Source organism: Glossina fuscipes, unplaced genomic scaffold (assembly GCF_014805625.2).
Source record: "Glossina fuscipes isolate IAEA_lab_2018 unplaced genomic scaffold, Yale_Gfus_2 0, whole genome shotgun sequence".
Classification (NCBI taxonomy): Eukaryota; Metazoa; Arthropoda; class Insecta; order Diptera; family Glossinidae; genus Glossina; species Glossina fuscipes.
This window is the reverse complement of record NW_023998414.1, coordinates 29,833,800-29,853,362: the sequence shown is the minus strand read 5'-3', so window position 1 is coordinate 29,853,362 and position 19,563 is coordinate 29,833,800. Positions and strand designations below refer to the sequence as shown.

Sequence of the window (19,563 nt, the reverse complement as noted above, 5' to 3'; positions counted from 1 at the left end):
ATTTATAAAAATCACAGTAGAGAGGAAGGGAACAAGATGAGTGCCATGGATCCATACAGATACATGTATGCGTAAGAGGTGCGTACATATAAAATTAAAATTTTTGTATCGCTCGGGCAAAGAAAAAATGCTCTATGCGAAAACTCTTTATTTGGCTCAAAACTCGTTATTAGAAAAAATAATTTTTGCCCTTTGATATATGCTGGTATTATGGCAGCTTATTGTTGTCAGAGGTCCAAGCTACAAGCGGCACACAATTTCACGCATGTATGTACTGTACGCGTCGTATTAGACGCCCATCTATGGCCTAATTCCGGTTTCATATTTACTAAAGTGGCAAGCAGGCAAAGAGATTGCCTGCGAAATGTTGCAAACCTATAGATATGCAGGGAGAGGACCAAATTTATTTATTATAATTAGTTGTAGTTGTTTTTCGAAAATGGATTAGCACAATTATACTGTACTGAATTGTAACTTCTCCAACTAAACGGACCATCTTTAAATATGTCGTAACACTCTAAGTAATCACAGTCAAGAGCTGTAAAGAGTAAAGAGTGAAATTATTTTTAATGCTTTGATAGATTGAGTTGAGTATCAAAACAAATTCCAATTTTTAAAAACCATAACACTCTTTTCCCTTAATCCTAAGAATATTGCTGGTGAACCGTGAGGGATCAAGAAGTAGCCAGACGACATCCAAAATGCCCAGTATTCGTGGCAGCTTGGTGGTAAGCCACCTAAGCGTAGTGTATCATGCGTAGTGTATCAAGGTCACCAAACATAAGAATTGGTGCAATTGAGTTGAAAAATCGGGCGCATGCTGCGGCTAAAGACGGACGACGGACAATATTTTGAATAAAATTACTTAGAACTTTTTCCTTATCATAAACTCGCAATTTAAGTGCAAAATATTCTCGCGCCCCTAATATTTGCATATGTAAATGCGTAAAAATTTGTACGTAAGTATATGTAAGTATATGTACATAACTACATTATTTATATATTATATTAACATCGTTTAATTGGCCGAAATACATAGAAAGGCCTGAATACGCTTATAATCGAAAATTTCTCATTAACATCATAAATTATTTGATTACATATGCTGAGATTATATAATTCAATCCCTTTCTGGGAATTATTTACACTCCAAATTAGATCAATGCTACAACACTACAGGAACGAGAGAGAGAGAGAAAATCTACAGAAATAAATATTGTAAAGTACATACATATAGACTACGCATAAGGTAAAAAAAATAAATTAAAAAAAAAAATTAGTTTATATTTCAGTTGCTGTTAATGTGATTCATTTTATACATACGCTAAGGAACTTTTACTGCTACGCAGTTTATATATCTATATATGGAGCTTGTATATAATTTGTTTTATTAATTTTACATTTATGTACTAACACAACTACGGCTATTAATTATTGATTATACGTTACTCCAAAATTAAGGATATTCTAGAAGCAGAGGAACATGGACATGAGTAACGTGATAGTGAAACGCAGAAAGGTTTATCAAAACCTTCCAAAAACCTCAGAGAACCTAAACTTGACGAATTCAGTATTAGAGCGACCAGTTACAAGCTAGAAGCATATGAGCATTGATAAATTTGTTTGCTTGTCTTGTTAAGCATTCAAGACGTCACGTAATGATTTTTTGCATATTTTTTCTTATCCACTTGTCAACATAGTCGAGCTTGGGAGAAATCTTTTAGAGCCAACTTTTGGGTATTTTGATAACACGTTTTGGGGCATCCTGTGTTATTTCAATTATACGATTTCCGCTTCCTTACTGCGCTTGTTTTGCTTAAGCACTAAATTTTATTTACAAGCGGCGAATGTCTTTTCCTCGTAGAAGTAATCGAGCATATGAAAATAATATATATATATATATATACTATATCTATATATATACCATATTTGTATATATATATGTATTCTTAATTTTTTATATATCGTATCATTGTGCTTTTTATATACTATACTATATATATATACAATATTGAGAGTAATAAAGCCATTACGGTCCATATGTGCATCTCTTGCAAATTTTTTCCTATTTAAAATAACATTCTAATGCAATAAATAACTTATAATTTAATTACATAATTCTCTGCTTTCAAGGAGAAATTTTCTAATTAAATTTGCTATCGAACCGTACTGTATATAACTACTAAGTACAACAACATATATTGTACACATGTATATATGCATATATATACATATAAACAACAACGCGCGCATATATATATATATATATATATATATATATATATATATATATGTATGTATGTCTACACACACTACTGCTTTCGGTTTGAACATTAATATCCGATTCAATTAACGTTTGAAATTACAACGAGTAACATGAAAGCGAACAATCGTAAATACTTCAAGTGTCAATTGCCCTCCTATCTTTAACATGGCAGTGATGTTAATATATATCGATATACATATAACATGTAAATGCCCCCAAGGCATGAGCGCTTTAAAGTCGAGATACATTTCCCTAACCCACAAAGTCAATAGGAAACTGTACGATGAAATTAAATTGCACTGTGAATTTTCTCTGCCGTCGTATTGGTTTAAGTTGAAGCCACCATTAAGTGCATAAGTGCATAACAGATATGCAGTGAATGCATCAGTGTTGGCGAGCATGCATAACTGGAATGCTAGAGCCTTCGAAGATATAAAAGACGATAATAAGATACGAGATAATGATGAAGGGTACTATCTGCACGGTCGTATACACACATACACACAGACACACACACACACACATACACACACACACACACTCAATATCAAATATATTAATCAATACAAATTAACTTTGAAACATTTTTTTATCAATTATTTATCCGCAATGTCTTTCTAGGCATGTTTTGACGTTTTTACACATCTCCAGTTAATTTGAAAAATGTCACGTAATCATAAGCAATATAAGTTAATCAAGCATCAATTAATCAAAAATAAATTTCAATCGAATCGATTTTATTCATAAGTATTTCTGAGGATATTGTCAAATGCGAAACCAGTTGTTTTTTTTTTTTTGGTTTTTTTGTTTTTTTTACGAAAGAGATATTCTTCGAATATTTAATTAAATCATCATCATTATCATTAGAGAGAGAGACGATTTTTCAAAAAATACTTATCATAAAAATTAAGCTTAATATGGAATAAATTCAAATCAAACACAGAACACGGAAGCTGAAGTTGTGGGAGAAAACAAGATGCCTGCGATGCAAATCGCATAGAACGTTTTATCTTTTCGTTTAAACAAGAAGCTCTCGGAACGAAACGTTCCATGTATGTATGTATACGCTTGATTTTGTTGATGAGATTTTCGAAAGGCGAAAAAAAAGTTTGTTTCGTCATCTAAAATTCTCTTGATGAGTAACCTGCAGCTTACATGAACTAAATGAGTTTGAAAAGTGTAAGCTTATAAGCTTATATTAGCGCGTAGAATCAATTAATATATAGATATTCATCATTTCGTCAACTGCATCTGCCTCTACAGTTAGTGAAGATTTCGTATTCATTTTTCATTGCCATACTTGTCTTCAAGAGTTGATTGATTTCGATAATTGTCAGCGGAATTTTGCTTCTAATCAAACTAAACGACAAAACGCCATTTGCTGTACGTTAAGGTCAACATAGGACAAAGCGATATCGTCCGATGTCGCTTGTAATTTTAAAAGTACATGTTCTTCGAAACTTTTTTCGCGCCACATTTCCAATCATGATATTTCAAACTGTCTGAGCATCGCGTTTCTATTGCTTGCCAGGCAAGAAAAGAAGTGTTTTCTACGGCGTATTGTGACTGACGATGAAAAGTAGATCTATTACGACAGTCTTAAGCGTAATAAGTCATTGGTTAGTCTAGAAGAGACATTCATATCGACACCGAAGTGAAATATTCATGGTCGCAGAGTTTTCCTGTGCATATGCATATGAGATCAGCAAAGTGTAGTGTATGACGAGCTGCTAAAGCCGAATTAAATCGACGTGAAGTGAATAAAATAAACGATATATTGTTGCAAGAACGACCAGCAATACAGATTAACAGATACAAAGTTATCCTCCGCCATGACAACGCTCGGCCACACCGAGTTGTCAAGGATGTATTGTTTCAGCTCGGAGGGGAAACTTTTACCTCACCCACCCTGCTCAACCAGACATAGCGCCTTCTTCTTCTTCTCCTTATGCCTATTAACCTTCTCAAATATTACTAATCTATTACCTTCCCTCCTAACCTAAAAAAAAATCATCGAAAAAACCGCTTATTTTATACTCTTTCCAAAAAGTTGCTGGAACTGGTAAGGAAATTTTTTAAATAATTATTGAAAAAAAAAAGAAGCAGAATATCAACTCGCACCAAAAACAAAACTTGTTACTTTTTAGAAAAGGATTTCTTGGCCGGGCATTTGCAGAACACAATTTTGCACATAGGGAAGAATAAAAAAAATGCAGGAAACATTGTATTGCTAGGGCTTCTGATTGACAATACACAGATTTACGTCCGAAATGAAAAGAACAATGTCGTAAGTAAAGCATTCGGGCAAGACATTTTCTGATTAGGGAAAACCGCTTACGAAAAGTAGATACCGCTGAAGCAGTGTCGGGCCTATTGTGACAGTTCAGTATTAATACGAGTATCGCTTTAGCGTCCCTGGTTCCATCACCTTCTTTGGGTTACAAATCAGCGATATTTTAGCCAAGACCGCATAAGCTTGCCGTATGCAGTCCGCCAGACACCATCCGAAATTTTGCGACATAGGTCGATCGGTGCTCGTGCCGCATCCTAGGAGCAAACTTTGATTTTAGCGTAAACCATTTATTCTCGGGTTATATTGCATCAAGTTTCTCAGAAGCAAGGATGCAAGGCCATTCTAAAGCATTGATAGCGAGCTTATAGGTTGGTATATATATATATATATATATAAATATATATATGTATATATATATCAATCAAGGGATATTGCCCTATATATGCAAGACGTTGATGATCGGAAAGAAGTGAGTAGCCGTAGCCTGGTGGGAGATGTGTCGGATGGGTAAATGCTACGGCTTTGCTGGCAGATTTTCGAGTTCATTTATTCGATCAATGATGGACGGCCCTAATGAAAAATAGTTGATTTGCTTATCTATGCCTGATGAAATTGCGCAAATATTATTTCGTTATTGCGTTTTGATAACTGGTAACCGGTTTTTGAAAATTTATTTTACATTTCCGCTATTATTCGCTTATTTGTTTTGTTAGAGCTAAAGGTTATCAATACTTGCGTAGAGCATTTACTTATTTGCGTTTTTACAATGCAACTACAAAATGTGTGTATTCAGGCTAATTAATTATATTAAAATATAATTTAAATGCAAATAAAGTTTTAAAAAAAACAAACTGAAATTGATGTTCGACACATGCATAAATGATTTTATAATTGATTTAAATGTATGTGTTTATGTTTACGTATGATTATGCTTTATGCGTACGCATACACTTACATAAAAACTAATTGTAAAACTATATAAATATTATAATAATAAATACATAAAATTTCAATACACGACCGGGCCATACGCTTAACGCAGAACGCGCATAAACATTCAAGTACGCATTTACTTACACTTTTGCTAAAATTTAGAAATTCAAATTAATGGCTATTCAATTATCTATAATTAGGAGATTATAGTGGCCGGGCATTGTGTGTTAGCTAAACAAATAACATAACCTAACACGTTCGTGTAAATACAAATTGTAGTAAAATTAAAAAGCTATTTTCGATTTTGTGGCCAAACAAACAAATGCAATTAACTTTGACATTGATGATAACTCGGACCTCATAATAATTTCTAGATAAATCACAAAAACAAAACAAAAAAAACAAACAAAAAGAAAAACAAAAAAAAAAAAAAAAAACAAAAATAATGGAAGAAAAACAATATCGAACGTAAGCCGTTGTTGACCATCCCCAACGCATTCACAACCCATATAACGATGATACACTGGTAGTGATATGCCACAAGAGCCGGTCAAAAATTATGGAAAAGCATGTCAATCAATTGCACTCATCGGGGATGTACGTCTTTGTGCGTGCATCTACCGCCGCATAGAATGTGCTGATAAATGAAGAAGAGCAACCTTTGAACACAACAGAATGCAAATAATAGCAGCAATAGCAATATCAGCAGCAGTAACAGTAACTGCACACCATACAATACCAGCATATAGGTAAACATGCCGGCAAACATGCTTTTGTCTCGGCTTCACATACATTTTCCTATCTAGATGATGGTTATCTTAGGAAAATTTTTAAACTAACAGACTACGAAATGCATGGCCACGTTTTCATCAGGGCACAGGTAACAAAAAGCTTTCGCATTTGCTTACAGGATTGTTCGATATTCTCTTACAATAAATCGTTTAATAGACAGCTAACGATGAAAACCATCTAAATGCTCTAAACTCTCATAGCTCTCAAGGTTTAACTTACATATTTTATTTCTAACCGTTGCTGATTCTATCCTCTCGCTTATAGCACGAGTGATTAATAAATGAAAATTGATTCCATTAACTGAATAAAAACAAGTAAGTAAAATATATACGATCGTGACCCTAATCTATCCTTCCCCGTTACCCCGAAAAAACACAAAAGTTGATAAAAGAACTAAATTTTCATGCTCATCACTGAAGGATGTTGAACATGTTCATTTTGTTAAAACGTTTGTAACATTCAGAAGAAAGGTTCAGAAACCCCACAATTTATATATTAATCAGCATCAAGTTCTGAATCGATTTAAACTTTTCTATCTGTCCGCCTGTCCGTTCGTCTGTGCATTGTCTGTTGTAAATATTCTCCTGACCGCCAAAAATGAAATTAGCAACTTCAAGTTTGGTAGCAAGATTGGAACCTCTTGCACGCAGTTTGATATTGAAAATGAGTCAATTCGGTCAAAGGACATGCCTACAGTACAGTAGAAAGACAGAGAATACCCTTGCTTTTCGAAACGAGTACAAAATTGTTTCTTTAATTATTACGCATCAACTGCAGCAGATAAATCTATAAAAATTTTAACGCACATTCTATGGGCGAAGCCCGGTAGTACCTGTACAAACCTATTATAATGGATCAAGACTTAATTATCTTCCAATAGTACAGTTCAAAACCCCCATCAAATGCTGAATGCGCCTAAATATGTTCATCTGTTTATCTGTGACTCTGTTAGCCCATTAAGCTGTTCATCTGTCCCTCTGTTAGTCCATTAAGCTATTCAGCTGCCAAACTGTATTGTAGCTGCGGTACACATGCCCCGGTGCGCAAAAAGAAAGAAATTTGAGAAAGAAATTTACAAAAGATCTTGAAAATGTCGTAAGCAGATCAAAAAACACGCTTACTACGTAGCACATGTGTGTACAAGCAACACTGCGAACACCTTTGCTTTCCATGTCTTTTGCTTGTTATTCATAAGCTAAAACACGATACATGATCTGAATTTCCACAAAATTATTCTAACAGAATATCAAATATTAGCCACGCCCACCCAATATTGTGGAATATGAAAATTTCTATAATTAGTTTGTTTCAATCGTTCATAGGACAACGACGATGGGTATCGAAGATTTGGTCTTCTTACTTTTTAGATGTTGCGCCAACGTTTCAACGAAATGTGCGAAAATTTCTCATGGCATTCTGTTACTATTACTTTACAAGGTACAGTTATTTTTGCGACACTACTTTTATCATTTTCAAAACAATAAAAAAAACCGTTCAAGCAAAGCAAAGCAATGGCTTGAGAGCTCAGCTCCATCGAGAAAAATGGTAGAGAAATGATTTGCGGTCGTACAAGCACCGATGATATTGAAAATTCTGTTCGGCCGAATACGGTAGAATACATACCAAAATCGTTTTGGCGGACTGAACGATGAAGTTGCGTGATATAGTTGACTTTTCTCTTAATGGTAGCAGTGAACAGGATGTTTACGCGATATATATATATATCAACGGATATATATTATGGATATCGTAAGGGTAACCGAGCTAATAATGGCAAAATTGCACGAACAGCGACTATTACGTGTTCACGAGTCTCCAAAAGATATTCGATGTTAAGAGAAATGGTTTGACGGCCGAAATTGAAGCGTACTTTTAAGGCTTGCGCAGATCGTTGCATAGGAAAAGCGGGGAAATTTTGGACTAGTGTTGAAACGAATGTTTTACGCCCGAAGGAGATTATGTTATTAAATAAAGTCTGATTTTGCTTAAAAATTGTTACTTTATTAATCATCCTATCAACTTATTGAACAAATGTGGCATGTCGGTATTGGTGGTAGGTCGTGTATTTAATACAAGTGCTCATATATGTTTAAGCAAAATTCTTATGAAACTTTCTTTTCTGTAATTTTGACAGCCGTAATAATATTAAATTTTTGTTGTTTTCTGTTCAATTGAACACCACACACACAAACACACACACACACACACACGCACGTAAGCATGAACATTCATTTATGTAAGTTCGATAAATTAAATTCCATTTTAGTCTTTCCATGAGACTAAAGAAATTTCTTGTTCGTGCTTGTGATCTCGAAGAAGAACATAGATATTATATTAGTAAAGTGTTTTTTAATATGTTTGATATTTACACATTTGTGCAAATTTATAAAATTGAACAATCTGTCAATTTATTATTTATCATCTTTACAAATTTATTATAGACTTATGCAATTTATTTGAAAAGAATAAAATCAATTTTTTTTTGAAATGCAATTAAAATTCTTTTTTGATAATAAAATTCGTATTGAAACATTTCACTTTTAATTACGCTTTAATATTGAAATTATTGTTTTAATCAATTTTATCAAATTTTACAAAGTCGCAGCGTATTTTAATAAATGATCCAGAAATGTGAACTGAGTAATTTTTTTTTTTTCTTTTTCTTTACGCTCTCATAAGCAGATTTTATGCTATTCCGAAAATGTAATTTGGTGATCAAACTATTAGGTAATTCGGAAATTTCTTCCCGGCTTTTATCGACACAACTGATTAAAATAACTTTTCTCAGGTAGTTCGACGATTAATTGGCGTATAAAAAACGCTGGATATTTCGATTCCACATCACGTGATATGCTACCAAAACAACCCACTTTTGACGAGAACTGCATTTGGAGCAACGGAATAGATTACGATCAAAACGTGGTTAGCCACCTCAAACAACACCAAAACCGTTTATCGGATGTGGGATCATAAAGGAATTGTGTTTTAGGAATTTCTGCCGCGTAACGAAACGATTAATTCCGAAGCATACTCCGAACTATTCATCAAATTAAATGAAGCCTTGCGGCAGAAACGTCCAGCATTGGTCAATCGAACAAGTATAGTGTTTCATCGCGACGATGCAAGATCCCATGCTTTTTCTCTCATCCACCAAAAATTATTAAAACTTATCTGGGATGTATTACCATATATGCCATATAGTCTTGACATATTCTTGCACTATCAGATTACAATCACTTTGGATCTCTGCAAAATTCTTTATCTAGCAAAACTTTCAATCCAGATGACTATGTAAATTGACATATACACAACAATTTTTTACTGCAAAAGATCAGAAATATTATAAAGAGGGGAAAATGGTAGATATACAACATAATAAAGTTTACTCCTTCTATAAAAAAAAAATTATTTTATTTCATACCGGAAGACCTTAAGAAATTTCCTAACTCTCTAATAGATCAGACGAGATCGATTAAATGCTATATAAGTGTATGCGAATATTATTGATAATAGTTTTATAAAGGCCTTAAGAAGTCTTCATTTTTTAGTGAATAAAATCTGCGTTTTCATACCCTACCTTGTGGACCTCTACCGAGAAAAACTTAAGGGTAAGTCCACCTCTTATTATGCTAATCGTGTCAGACTCATCTTGTAAATGGATTTAAGCTCGTCTGTCTGCCTGCCTATCTGTCCGTCTTTTATGCTTGCTTTTGGCCCTAGGCTAAACGCCATTGAAAATGACTCGGATCAGACCAGTTTTTCTAAATAAATAGTAAATGTATTTAGTCAGATCTTTTGCTTTATCTTTCTTTACATTAGTCCAAGGAACACAAAGACTAAATGAGTATTTACGTCAATAGTTAGAACACTTCGGGAGAAGGAATGAGACCTATCGGGAAACTGTGTCGTGCTAACAGAAAAAATCCACTTGCGGCTGTTCATGAACATTACGTGATGAACGTTAAGTATTTGTTGCCCATAGTTCGCCGACTGACAGTTAGAAACATTTCCGATATCAGGTAAACATCGTTTGAATATATGCAATCGATTTTGAAAGACGACATGGGCCTCATAGTTGGACCACGTTAATGCATGTGCATAGACTGTATTCGATCTTAGGAATTTGTCGAAAATTAACTTAATTGTTTTCATAATCACTCTTACTCACACTTTCATCTCGCTTAAGACCATCTGACTTTTGCTCTTGTGGGATATTGAGGACAAAGTCGAATCAAAAAAACCATTTTTTAAGATTAAATGAAAAAAAAAAAAAAATAAAAAAAATTAATTAAAAAAATCTTAATGCTCTATATGTACGTGTAATATTGTTTTGATATTGAACTATTTTTTTTTAACTTTAACTTTAATGAACATTTTGTGACCGCTCTTCCGTAGAAAAGTAAATTTTGTGGAAACCGCGAGTTATTTGGTTAGTAAGAAAAAAAAACAACCAAAATTCAAGTCAAAGTTAATGACAATAGCGCAAACTAAAACTAAAAATTTTAATATATACATACATACATATACATATATACATATGTATATATATATATATATATATATATATATATAAACTACCGTTCGTTCATTGACTAACTTTTTCTATTTGGAACCATAATGGTCTCATGTAAATAGTGGGGATAGTGGGGAGTTCACACAAAAACGCCTTTGAAAGTTAAACACATTTTCGAGAACTAATTAAAAAAGAAATTTTAAAACATTAAAAAATGAATTTTAAGAGGATTGTTGTAGTTCATGAGCACTCTAAGTAAACTTTAGAGAGTCTTTACAAAAAAAAAAAAAAAAAAAAAAAAAAAAAAAATTTTTTTTTTTTTTTTTTTTTTAAACACATATATGTATATAATCACTGAAAATTTTATTTATTCTCTCATATTTTTTTATTTCGAGAAATATTTGAATTCCTTTCGTGTGCTGTCTTTTAAACTCATAAATTGTTTATAAGTTCATATATGTCCGCATGTATGCTTGCATGGAAGTAGAATATTTATTTAACTTTTACTACCACTTCTACTACCGCCACTACTACCTACTACTACTACTACTACTACTACTACTACTACTATTACCTACTACTACTACTACTACTATTTTTGCTACATCTTCCACGACTGGTACTGTTAACATATAACCTGCAGTTATACTTAATGAGTTTTTGCATATCACGTTCTACTCTGCTGGTTATATGCATGATAGTAACATTATATACCCAACAGACGCCGCAACGTCATCTCATGTATCAAAATGCACATAAGAACACGCATATGTTGTTCTCATATATTTAAGTGTTTGTAGTTGTAGTGGTTTAGTGTGAAAATGTTTGTAATTATAGCGTGTTGATAGCTTAACAGCAACGGCAATAGCTATAGCAATTGCAACGGCACCAACGACAACAACAGCGTCATAGGAAATACAAGTGTAGAATGACTTGGAATTTCAAGCATGAAATAAGCTTAGCACTAATGAGGTACTTGTTGTTGTTATTGTTATTACTTCACTCTGACCCTTTATGCCATGGTGTAAGAGTGCAGTAAGAGGGAAGGCAAAAAAAAAAAAAATAAAAATAAAAAATAAAAAAAATAAATAAATAAATAAAAAAGAAATAAAACTTAAGTTGCTCGCCTATTCTCCTATACACAAATATATAAACACTCGGAGAAAGTTTGTTGATCTCTCGTCCCGTGCGCTAGGTGTACTGATGTCTTCGTATAAAAAGTCTTTGCATATATTTGAAATTAAAGAACAACTTACTTGTAATCTTCGGTTTCGTAGGTGTGTAAGGGGCATGATGAGAAACACTTGTGTTCGTGCATAACCAAATGATGTTCGCAACTGGTACAATAATCAGGACGATCCTGACATGAGGCACAGTTCGCTTCGCACGGTACACAAGTTTTATTATCATAATCTGCAAGCAAAATAAAAATCAAGTACAGAATGAGGATAAGTTTTGGAATAATTATTAAGAAAAATAAATAAATAAATAAATAAATAAAAATTAAGGAAAATTGCCAAAATGTATGTTAGTAAAATTTTTGGCATATTTGCGCTTACTTTCGTAATAACCTTCCGGGCAGACTTGCAAACAAACCGCCAAATCGGTGACATGCAAATGAGCTGGAGCACAAGTTAAGCAACTGTCTTGACCGGCACCGGCACAAGTTTCACAAGATTCATGGCAAGGCCAACAAACACCCCCTTGATTGGGGAAAGACCGCGGTGGACAACGACTTACACAAGTGCTATAGGAATAAACGGAAAGAATTGAAAAAAACAAAAAAAAAAAATTTATTTTTGATTTCTACTTCGTCCTGACTTACTTGTCCAAACGATAATGTTTACAAGCCACGCACTGTGTCGGTCCTCGACCATAACAGCCCTGTGAATCGCACTCAGGATCGCAGTCATGTAAAACCAATTTATTATTCGAATCAGCCATAACATTTTGCCGCTGCGGTGTCGGAATATTGTGACCATCGACAGTAGCTATAGCTTTTTCTGGATTCGAAGCAGCGCCGGTGAACAGATTTTGAAAACTTAATACCCCATTAATGGGATCCATATTAAAGTATCCACCATCACCCGCCGATTGAGTTAAATCCGATTCGGTAGGAAAAGCATAAGGATTAGCCGAACCCCGCAATTGCTGATTAATTAAATCATTTTTCAAACGTAATGGCTGTATGGCGGTGCCATAGAATATTAACTGCCATTTGGATAGAATACCGGGTTGATTAACTCGCCTGCGACCGCCATTAATGATCTGTAAAGTCCATCTTCCTTCAGCCTTCTCGCCCCAGAAATGTACACTTAAGAAAGGCCAATCGTCGAAATTTGACTTCACAATGTCTCGAGGCCTCTCAAACAACAAAGTACTAGTAGTACCCATTGGAGAGGTTAAGAGAATTCTTAGATTGCCGCGTGGAAAGAATCGCAATGTGATTCTACACTGCACATGCTCAAGATAACGGACCTCGTTTATAGTCCCTGCGCAGCCGTTCACATCCATATGCGTCGCTAAGGTATAACCATATGTGCCCTCGATTTTGCGATCTTCGTTATTTTCACGCGATTTGCATATATGCTGAGGTGGTACCGATGTCCATTGTTCGGCCAATGAAACCATAGCTCCAGCATCCATAAGGCCATAACCAAATTTATGACTGTATTTGCGTTTAACACCGTTCAACATCCAACCACTTTCCTTTTCCAAAGGAGTTGGCCGCGACGTATAAACGACAAGATATTGCATATCACGCCATGTCAGATTAGGATTGGCTTCCAAAGCCAAAGCACAAATACCTGCAGCCAATGGGGCCGATGCCGAAGTGCCTGTATGCTCTACCGTGCAGATATGATCCGGCCTTAATCGACCATCCATGTCAACTGTAGCCACGCTTTTATCATGCCCAGGTGTACCCGAACTATAAGTGGTAGCTAATGTTGAAGAACATTCCTCCAAATACCACGGTTTAAATCTGCAAAAGTAATAAAATAAAAAAAAGCAAAAAAGAAAAAAAACAAAAAAAAGAAATTGTAATAATAATAATAATAATAATAACAATAAACAAAACTTTAAATATAATATAATAAATATTAAAATTTATTGAAAATTTATTATTATATTTCATGGTTAATAACATTTTCATTCAATTAAAATCATTTTAATTCCGGGTTTGGTGTTTTAATTTGCATAAATTGTCTCGTACGCGCGCTTCTGGTGTTTTTTCTGCATTTTTATTTAAAAATTTTTAATGTATATTTATTGGTTTTAACAAATTAAAAAGCTTATAATTGCCAATTAGGTCAATTGGTTGACCGTTTGGCTAACTAAATGTTTGTCTGGTTAGCTGAGCATGCTTGTGTTTGGCTCGGTCATGTTTTCCATATAATGTTTAAGTTTAATAAATTTTTAATGGTATGTATGTTTTTTATTCAAAATAAAAATAAAAAAATTTAATAATAAAAAAAAAATAAAAATAAAACAGATTATTTTCGCATCGGTTTTCGCTTTATTACTGGCCAAATACCGATAATTGTTCATTAAAACTTTAAACAAAAGCAAATGATTTAAAATGCTTACGTGAAGTATTAATGAACGCTGAATTAAAAATAACAAAAAAAAAAAAAAAAAAAAAAAAACAACAACAAAAAACAAAAAAACAAAACATACAACTAATTTAAAAAATTGACTTTTTAAAAAACATTTGTTAAAAATTACATTGAAAACTTTAAAGTCGTAAAATAAATTTTAACAAATGATAGCAAGCAATACACAAAAGGAGAGAGCGAGACTCTGAAAGCTTTAATAATGAATGACGTTCACAATTTCGACCAGATTGAGGAGAAATTTCATCAGAGTGCTTTGTAGAAAGCATATATCATATGCCTATATATGTATTTATTTATTTATTTTTATTTATTTTTTTGCTTTTTTTTTTTGTTGCTCACAACAAAGGTGTAAGGAAATAAAAAATAAATATAAAGAAAAATCATTAAACAAAAAAAAAAAGAGTAAATTCTTGACACATTTGGTATTTGCTTTCCACATACAATAATCTCCGCAGCACTTACCCGCCTTGTGTTGCACTTGATATGGATAGAGTAAATATAGAGTTTGTGTAGCCATCGCAATTGCATGAGTCTGTATAACGACCGCCATTGCCGGATGCCCAAACAAATATTGAACCTTTACCCTGCCGACCGCTCGTTACACCATAAATAAAGGCGCGACGTGCCAAAGGGCCAGGACCATCGACCGTTGAACCATCATCCTCGGGACCCCATGAAGCACTGTAGATGTCAATGTGTGAAGGATTTAAGCTTAAAGCTTGCGCTTCAACCACATCATTCACTTTACCATCCAACATTCGTACACCTGAAAAACAACAAGAGTTGGCATAAATAAATACAAGTACTTGCCCGCCTGTAAATAAATATCAACGAAAACAAAAGTTACGAAAATAAAATTCACAATAAAAGGTTATGCCATCGTTGCGGCGCGTATTGCGCCAATCTTTATTTCGGGGGTAAATGAAAACCCAATAATAATCGAATGTAGCAAAGAGCAAAAAAAAAAAAAACAAAAAAACAAAACAAAGAGTAAATGTATCTTTGTTTCCTCTGATGCGTTGCTGCATAATCTCTGCATGCACATACGAGGTCAGATTGATATGCAAAAAGTACAAAAACAATTCTTTCACTTACTTACTTACTTTTTCTTTTCTTTTCTTTTTTTTTTTTTTTTTTTGGTTTTCGAAAAAATGCACTTAACAGTAAATAACCGTTCACCGACAGTACTATGTAAGATCGGACAGCCCTGAGAGCGTGTTATGCGATCGAAATTGCGGCAATCGTCGCGACGACTACTTAGGAACGTTGAGAAAGCAGATACTGTTGTACTGTTAAAGCAATTAATTGGCGAGCATGTGTCTTTCGTTTGGCCAATAAATAGTTACATAATCGATAAACAAAGCGCTTCAATAGGCCTGTTAACGTTACGCTGTCTCAGGCGACCGTCTGAATAATAGCGTTTAATAGCTTTGCCATATCTGATCGAAATTGCGAGTGATTTTTCAAAAATTGCTACAACAAGTCTCTTGTTTCTCTGTTCCATGTGTGCAGCATTCTAATGAGTAAATTTTCGACTTGTCTTGACCCTGTTTTATACATAAGAATGCTTAAATCTCCCGATATATATATGTATATATATACATATATTTGCGTGTAGGCTTCACTAATTTAACTACCTATAGAGTAATTCGGTACGAGGCTCGATCACTTGAATACACGCTATATATTTGTGTCAGCAGCACTCTTGAGCAAAATATATTTCGTAAGCTTTGTGCTGAATTCATAAATTTTGTCTATAATTCCTTATACGATATTACAAATTGATTAACAAGGACGCAAAATTCATTTCCATTTATTTTCTTTTGCTTTTCTTATATTAATGATTTGAGTTTTGTAGTTCTTTGTTTTATCGCCTATAAAACATCATTGAAGAATACTGTACCAAAGCATTTTTATATTTTGTTTATTGTCATATGAAATTAAAGAAAATTGATTTCAGTTATATAAAATTTAATGCAATCCAACTTTGACGCTTGATAAACTTACTTACTAGAAAAGTGATTATACCAAAAAAAAAAAAAAAAATGTCATCAACTTCGCATACGCTTACGACTAGTATTATATTATGTCGCCTACACCGATAAGGTTTTATGTATAATGAAATATTGAAAAAAAAAAAAAGAAAAAAAAGAAAAGAAATTAACCCAAAGGCTTACATAGCATGAATGCGGTTATTATCTCTCATACCTAAGTGTCGCTATATGGGTATATATAGAGCGAATGATAACTTTGTAAACACTGTGTACACCTTGTTTTTAAAGGGAGGAAAAGCAAAAAAAAAAAAAAAAAAAAAAAAAAAAGCTTTCAATTTCATCATGACGCCTTAAGTTGATCGTTTTGATTACAAAAGAGCCTAAGGGTTTAACGAACGCCATTACCTATCCACAAAGTGTACTAAAAAGCAACGAACACTTTTACCACCCAAAACAGAACTTTCTATTACTACTTAAGTCTTTGTATGCATAAAGTTTACACAAGGGTGAAAGTTTTAAAAGTTTACATTTTATTCCTCTCTCCCTTCTTTTCGCTTTCCTCACACACCCACATATATATTTGATGCTTACGTTACGTGGTAAACATTGAAAGTACAAAGTAAGCGTTTCTTAGAAGCTTTCACAGACAAGAAGTTGAATCCATTTTTATTTGATTTTTTTTCTTTTTTTTTGCTCTTCGTCAAACACATGAACGTATTTGTGTATGTGTGCAGAAATAATTGAAAATTTTTCGTTTCATCCGTTGAGATCCGCACAAAGTGTCGCTGACACTTTGTAAAAATATTGACAAAACATCTTAAATATGCATACACGCAGTCACCGAACCGTATCAATGTATGTGTGATATATATATATATATATATGCATGTGTTGCTTTCATTTTTTCTTTCATTTACTTTCAAAAAAACATCATAATATGTGTACAATTTTCATATACGTTAAATCGCTCAAATAAAATGCATCATTTGGTTTGTGTAAAATTGAATAGAGTACATTTAAAAAGCTACTAACACACGTACACACATATTTAATTAATGTATTGATTGCCATTTTTGAACAATCTGTGTCAGTTATCTTACGTTTCCGGAGGAAAAAATTGGCAAAGAATATTGAAACTCTGGTCGATGGAGGAGGAGGAGATGCAGGAAGGCATCTTGTGCTTTTTTTTTTTTTTTTAATGAACGATCATTAATATCGTATTGTAATTGAAATATGTTATCCATGTTTCGATGATACTTTTTTCAATAATTATTTAAAAAGACAATTTAAGGTCGAGGCTACTCTTGCCAAAACAAAGGGTTTTTTTTTTTTTTTTTTTAATTAAAGCTCTCGGATCTTATTTCGACCTTTCATAGTTTTTCATATAAAGTTGAGAAAATTTTTGAAAAGAAAAAAGAAAGAAAAAAAGAAACAAATTCGGTTAAGAGCGGCTTCAAGTCAAATGATGAAAACAACTTTCAAAGAAACAATTTCATCAATACCTTGCAAACTAAAACAGTTCTTATGAACGAACCATTGAATGGAATTTAACTTGGGGTTCTAATAAGAAGAAATTTAAGAGTAATTAACAAGCAAAGCTCCTTCAGGTTTAATGAAGTGTACGGTTACAGTTTATCCTATAAAATATTTACTGTTCTTGATAAAGTTTCACGATTGTAAACATGATTTAAAGGTAGGAAAGATTATCGAATGTCATTAAACTCGTTTTGCTTGCTCGTTTTGAATTCACTTGTCTCGTCTGTAAATTACATTTTCAACACGGGAAGAGGAGACCAAAATATGATGCACTTCCTTGCCGATGCATTTACTGCCTTCATTGTCGAACAAGCGTAGCGAGATTATATCGAAAAATTTGTGAAGACACAAAAAGGTACCTAGCACCCATGGAGAAGCTATGTATTTGAATTTCTTTATACAAAGTTGTGATTTCATATTTACTTGATACTGATGCCGTCTCAATCAAGGTCAAGATGAGTTAAGCCTTTGAAGATAAGTAAAAGTATGTCGCAATAATTTACTCTTGAAATTTCGGTCGATTGATTTTATGACCTTGAATTCATTTCATTCAATTTGTCGACATTCGAAATAAACTAAAATATTTATCTCGATTAGATTTCATTTTTGAAATTTATCTTAGCTCCCAAGTATCCAAAAGTCGTGTTCACCGAACATAATTTTCTTATTTAATGTTTTTGCTCGTATTTTTTTTTTTTTTTCTTTTCTTTTTATTATATTATTTTACAAGAGGTTTGTTGTCTGAGTAGATGTCTTGATATTCCGCATTGTAGACATTAACACGATACAAGCAATCGTCAATGTTGTTGCTTGATATTTGAAAAATTTTTATTCAGTTTTTATTGAGGGGGCTGAAGGAAACAGTTTTGATGCAATGTTGTTTGCCTTAGAGTTTTCTTCGAACTAAAATTATCATTGAGTTTTCTTTATGACATTCAAAGCTTGTTAACAAAATGGAAACTGTTAAAGTTGTTTTTTTTTTCTTTGTTTTTTTAAATTCTTTGAGATCTTTGTTATTTTTTTCTTTTATAGTTGAAAGTACTTTTAGTTAATCGACGCATTTCTAAAGTAAAAATTTTCAATTGATATATGTATGACACTCGACTCGACTCTAACGATAGCTGCACAAAATTAACATTGGAATTTGATTTTAAAGATTTTAAAGTTATGCGATTTCGCGGGATCCATGACGCAAGCTTTTCGTACACTTTGGAAATATTCAGAAGTCTGAGATCGATCTATTTTTTCGTCAGTCAATTAAACTTGACTACACTTGCATTCCCGGTGGCGGAAACCCACAAAGGCGAAGTCATTGAAAGTATCAGAAGTCGTCTGCTTGCAGACTTCTTTAGTAAGAAATCGATCACTATGCAGCCTCAAGATTTAACACAAGTGTGAGATATTATATGAGAGCAGCCAAAGAAGTAGTAGTTTGACTTGATGCTTGGCAATGCTGGGTTGATACTATTCCCTGTAAATTTTGAAAACATTATAGTTGAAAGCATTATAGTGCGAAGTATAGAAGACAGTGGGATTGAGTCCGCTCCATCCACAAAGAATGTCCTTACAAATTTTTAAATGCGCATGGAAAGCGATAAAGTTATTGACTGCTGGGTACG

At 33.3% G+C, this 19,563-nt stretch overlaps 1 protein-coding gene across 3 annotated transcripts in view; it reads right to left on the bottom strand.

The window, feature by feature from the left end:
* The window catches only part of LOC119644625 (furin-like protease 2), a 251,160-nt gene that overhangs the window by 13,797 nt on the left and 217,800 nt on the right, over positions 1-19,563 (bottom strand). For all 3 annotated transcript variants that reach the window (XM_038044252.1, XM_038044253.1, XM_038044251.1), the window contains 4 exons: positions 14,877-15,180; positions 12,623-13,780; positions 12,357-12,544; positions 12,054-12,210 (listed from right to left, as the gene is read on the bottom strand). In XM_038044252.1, coding sequence (XP_037900180.1) covers positions 12,054-12,210; positions 12,357-12,544; positions 12,623-13,780; positions 14,877-15,180 — 1,807 coding nt within the window. The remainder of the gene's footprint in view (positions 1-12,053; positions 12,211-12,356; positions 12,545-12,622; positions 13,781-14,876; positions 15,181-19,563) is intronic.